The sequence below is a fragment of the Nansenia antarctica genome, assembly GCF_963989245.1.
Source record: "Nansenia antarctica genome assembly, chromosome: 4".
Taxonomy (NCBI): domain Eukaryota; kingdom Metazoa; phylum Chordata; class Actinopteri; order Argentiniformes; family Microstomatidae; genus Nansenia; species Nansenia antarctica.
In genome coordinates, this window is record NC_137689.1 from 27,655,601 (window position 1) to 27,660,600 (window position 5,000).

General features: G+C 46.8%; 1 protein-coding gene across 1 annotated transcript in view; it reads left to right on the plus strand.

The window, feature by feature from the left end:
• The window catches only part of LOC308155426 (teneurin-1-like), a gene marked incomplete at both ends in the record, with an annotated part of 166,571 nt that overhangs the window by 94,960 nt on the left and 66,611 nt on the right, over nt 1-5,000 (plus strand). The window contains 2 exon segments of the mRNA XM_080528746.1: nt 1,926-2,120; nt 3,697-3,897. Coding sequence (XP_080384872.1) covers nt 1,926-2,120; nt 3,697-3,897 — 396 coding nt within the window.

Consider the following 5,000-nt stretch of genomic DNA (forward strand, 5'->3'; position numbering starts at 1 on the left):
GAAAGACCAATTTCGTGACGTTATAATTATAAGGTTCTATCTCCATTTTTGTCAAAATTTAGTTTTTTACATAATATGATCCATTAGTTGTTTATTAAAGCCTGTGTGGTGTTATTTTTTAAATGTTGACATTTTTGAGTTAGTAATTCATAAAATACAAAGGTTCCATCTCACAAAACATAATGGAATGTAAAAACGTTGACGCTCAATATCTCTGAACTACCCTAAACGGAGATAGAACCTTATCATTCTAAGCTCACGATTTGTCAGAAGGAATAATGAGAACACTGGTTAATATCATGCAGTTCTAAAACCGCCCGCTCCGCCATTTGAAGCATCACACTCCCCGGTTGTCCGATGACGAGTACCAAGTCGTTGACCAGTCGACCAGTTTAGCCATATGTAAATGAACAGGAGATTGTGTGTGACTAGAGCAGTGGAGGGTACGGCAGCGTGCACTCCCGCCAAAATAGCTGTAAGAAACGATTTGTGAGGAGGGATAGTGACAGCGCTCGCTAATATATGCTCTGACCGACTTGCGCAGCTCAATGGCTTTCTAAACAACCCACTCCATCAATTGAAATCGCACTCCTGTCACCCCAGAGGAGTAAAAGATATCTCCTTGGCCTGAGAAAATCCAGGTTTGAATCCAATTGGTTTGCACCAAGCGTCAGAAACCACCAGCATCATGGACAGAGATCATCAGAACCAGTGTTGAGGGTTCAAGATGATCAAGAGTCCAACCAAGAAGACAAGCAATGTACCTTACAACCCTCTCAGTGTGTCAGGTAGGAATGAGGAATGAGGAATGTCATCGAACATTATAATAATAATAATAATAATAATAATAATAATAATAATAATAATAATAATAATAATAATACATTAGATTTATATAGCACTTTTCTAGACACTCTAAGACGCTTTACAAACTGAAAAGGTTGAGTAGTAATAATAAAAAGAAACAAAAGGTAAATAGAAGAAAGTATAGGGGCCTAATTAAGGTAGTGCTGGGACACATGGGAAGGGGAGGGGGAGGCGAGCTTGAAGAGGTGGGTTTTGAGGGCCTGTTTAAATGTTGGGAGGGTGTTGGCCTGTCTGATGTGGTTGGGGAGGGCATGTATTCCTCATTTCGTTCCATGTATGAGCCCCGTCCTCCGATTTCTACCTCCACCTGCCTCCCCTGAAAACCTCCCTCTACAGTGTTGCTAACCAAGTTCAAGTTCAAGTCCAAGTTTTTATCGTTACGCCACATTACACAAGTGGAAGAGAGTCAAATGATTAGGCTTCAGTTCCTGACGAGGTAGTCAAGGTAAAACAGAGTGACAATAGTACAATACATAAGTGAGACCATTGGACTTGGTTTCCCAAGTTGTAATAATAATAATAATAATAATAATAATAATAATAATAACTTTGATTTATATAGCGCCTTTCCAAAAACCCAAGGACGCTTTACAATTCTAAGGGAATGATCAGACAGACAAAACAGAAAACAAACAAAGCAAAACTGAAACATTGACTAGGGGCCAAAGGCCTTGGAGAACAGATGTGTTTTGAGGGCTAATTTGAAGTAGGAGTCCAGGGTGGGGGGTGTTGCGGATCACTATGGGGAGGGAGTCCCAGAGAGTACGTGCAGCCACGCTGAAGGCTCTGTCCCCAAAGGTCCGTAGGTTGGTGCGGGGGGTGGACAGCAGGCCTATGTATGCGGACTGCAGGTTCCGGGAAGGGGTATGCTGGGGGGAGGAGGTCAGTTAGGTACTGGGGGGCGCAGGCGTGGAGGGATTTGTAGGTGAGGAGGAGGATTTTGTATGTGATGCGGGACTTTTGTGGGAAACAAATAGACAAATAAGACAGGATACAATTAGCAGCACAAACAGTCCAAGAAAATAACCCCCGCGCTGCTGTCGTCTCTTTGTTTGCAGACTCGTGTCCTGTCCTCTGCAGCGGGAACGGAGACTATGAGAAAGGTTACTGCCAGTGTCACCAGGGCTGGAAAGGCCCGGAGTGTGACATCCAAGAAGACCAGTGCGTCGACCCCACCTGTTCCAACCAGGGCACCTGTGTCAACGGAATCTGCCTCTGCAGTCCCGCCTACAAGGGCAACAACTGTGAACAAGGCATGTTTCCCTCTAATCCGAATGATACATCACTAGGAGGGGGGGGGGGACAGCTTCATACTGGACTGTTGTTTGTTCAAGTGTTAGAAGTGCGTACCACATAGCGGAACACATGTGGAGAGCTATTTTAGCAAGAGATGATTAATCAGATGAATAGCTATCCCCTACGCATACCCTGCGCACACACACACACACACACACACACACACACACACACACACACACCACCTGAATGAATGAGAAGGTGTACAGGTGTTCCTAATAAAGTGTTCGGTGAATGTATTTACAAATGAACACACACACACTCACTGAACACTTTATTAGGAGCACGCTACTAATACTGGGTAGGTCCTCCCTTCCTTCTCATAACAGCCTCAATTCTTTACGGCATTGATTCCACAAGATGTTGGAAGATTGCAAGATGCTTGACATTCTGGTTCATGTTGACATCACACAAAGATTTTTCAGCCGCACTTTCAAGTTGTGAATCTCCTGTTCTACCACATCCCAAAGGTGTTCTATTAGATTCACATCCGGTGACTGGGAAGGCTACCGAAGGACACTGAACATGTCATGTTCATGAAACCAGTTTGAGACGACTTTTGCTGTGTGACATGGTGCGTTATCATGCTGGAAGAAGCCATTAGAAGTTGGGTACATTGTGACCATGAAGTGATGCACATGGTCAGCAACAACACTCAAATAGGCTGTGGCATTCAAGCGATGATTAATTGGTATTAACAGGCCCAAAGTGTGCCAAGAAAACATTCCCCACACCATTACACCACCTGAATGAATGAGAAGGTGTACAGGTGTTCCTAATAAAGTGTATTAATACAAGTAAATGTATTTACAAATGAACACATACACACACACACACACACACACACACACACCACATACGTGCCCACGCACACCAGATCAATGTATTGTCCTTAGGTAGTTATATATCCAGTGGGGTAATTATCGGCTCAGTCTGAGATATCCGTGCTGGGGAATAACCTTGAGCTGATGAGCTTGTGACTGAACCCAGGCCCGCAAGAGTCGTGCTAATGACTGTGGTAAACACTGGATAGACCTTTCTTCCCTTTTTTTTCTTTCTTGTAAGCGTGCACACTCGACGTCAATCAATTCGCTTCGGCCACGGAACCAAGCTGTGTTTTGTTTGCCTTGAATTCTTTATGAGAGTGTGTGTGTGTGTGTGTGTGTTTGAGCCGCGAACATGTCGGCGATGCGAGACGGTGATGTTTTCCTGGTTCGACAGCAACAGTGACAAAAGCTGTTCTCTGCCAGGAACACGGCGTACCCGCAAGGTTATTGTGCTGTGACACCACCACTAGAACGAACACTTCTGCGGGACAGGTATACGATGTTAAATCAGAGATGCGCGATCGGGCTTAGCCTGTAGAGTAGAGTGGAGCCGAACCTACGACTGTTTTGAATGTCTACAAGAGGGTCGGTCTTGAATACTGTTGATATGAAATATTCATAAACTCTGTTTGTCTCTCTCTCTCTCTCTCTCTCTCTCTCTCTCTCTCTCTCTCTCTCTCTGTCACCCTCTCTTCTCCACGGCCAGTGGACTGTCTGGACCCACAGTGTTCAGGCCATGGTGTGTGTGTGAAGGGGGAGTGCCTGTGCTCTCCGGGGTGGGGGGGCGCTGACTGCGAGAGCCCCCTGCCGGCGTGCCAGGAGCAGTGCTCGGGCCACGGCGGCTACGCGGCGGACACGGGCGTCTGTACCTGCGAGCCCAGCTGGACCGGCTCCGACTGCTCCTCCGGTGAGTCCCTCCGTCCCTCCCTCCGTCCGTCCGTCTGTCCATCCGTCACCACCACAGCCTGCGGTTACATGAAAGGCCAGCGAAGGCGCCGGTCAGGTTAGACAGTTAGACAGTTAGGTCAGTTAGGTCAGGTTAGACAGTTAGCCTCCAGCCATCCGTATCCGCTAACGAGGTACGTCTAGAAAAAGAAGCGAAAGAGAGATCGAGTGTTTGTGATGTTAAAAAGTTCAAAAGGAAACGGAGGAATCAGAGAGGGGAGGTTCAGAGAAAGAACGATCGCTGGGTTTTCTCGCATGTGCACGTCCCTCCCACTCCCTCCCGGTCGGCAGGACACGAAAAAGACAGTTGTTGAGCAGATGGTTACGCCGGGAGCGTATGTGGTCACTTGGGGGTACAACCACGTCTTTTGAAAATGTAAACGAAAAAGATGCGTCATAATTATTCTTTCTTTTTTTACCGTAGGTACATTTGAGCAATTCTTTTTCTGCATGATAACAGTAGTTCTTCTTCTGGGCGAATAATTCCCAAATAGGACTGAAAAGTGTCTATTCTCAGCTTCAGACTTCACCAGCGCGTTTACTGATGCTGACACACACTCCTGCACTCTCACACGTTCCCTCACACACACACCTCTGGTGTTTACTGATGCTGACACACACTCCTGCACTCTCACACGTTCCCTCACACACACACCTCTGATGCTGACACACACTCCTGCACTCTCACACGTTCCCTCACACACACACCTCTGGTTTACTGATGCTGACACACACTCCTGCACTCTCACACGTTCCCTCACACACACACCTCTGTTTACTGATGCTGACACACACTCCTGCACTCTCACACGTTCCCTCACACACACACCTCTGACACACACTCCTGCACTCTCACACGTTCCCTCACACACACACCTCTGTTTACTGATGCTGACACACACTCCTGCACTCTCACACGTTCCCTCACACACACACACCTCTGGCCAGACCCCCGTCTGCAGTAACACTGAACAGCTCAGAAGTGCGTTTGGTAATTCAATCACGTCCTTAACCTCTCGTCGTAAAGGTTTAAACGTGGTCAACCCCTCGCAGTCACTCTATTCA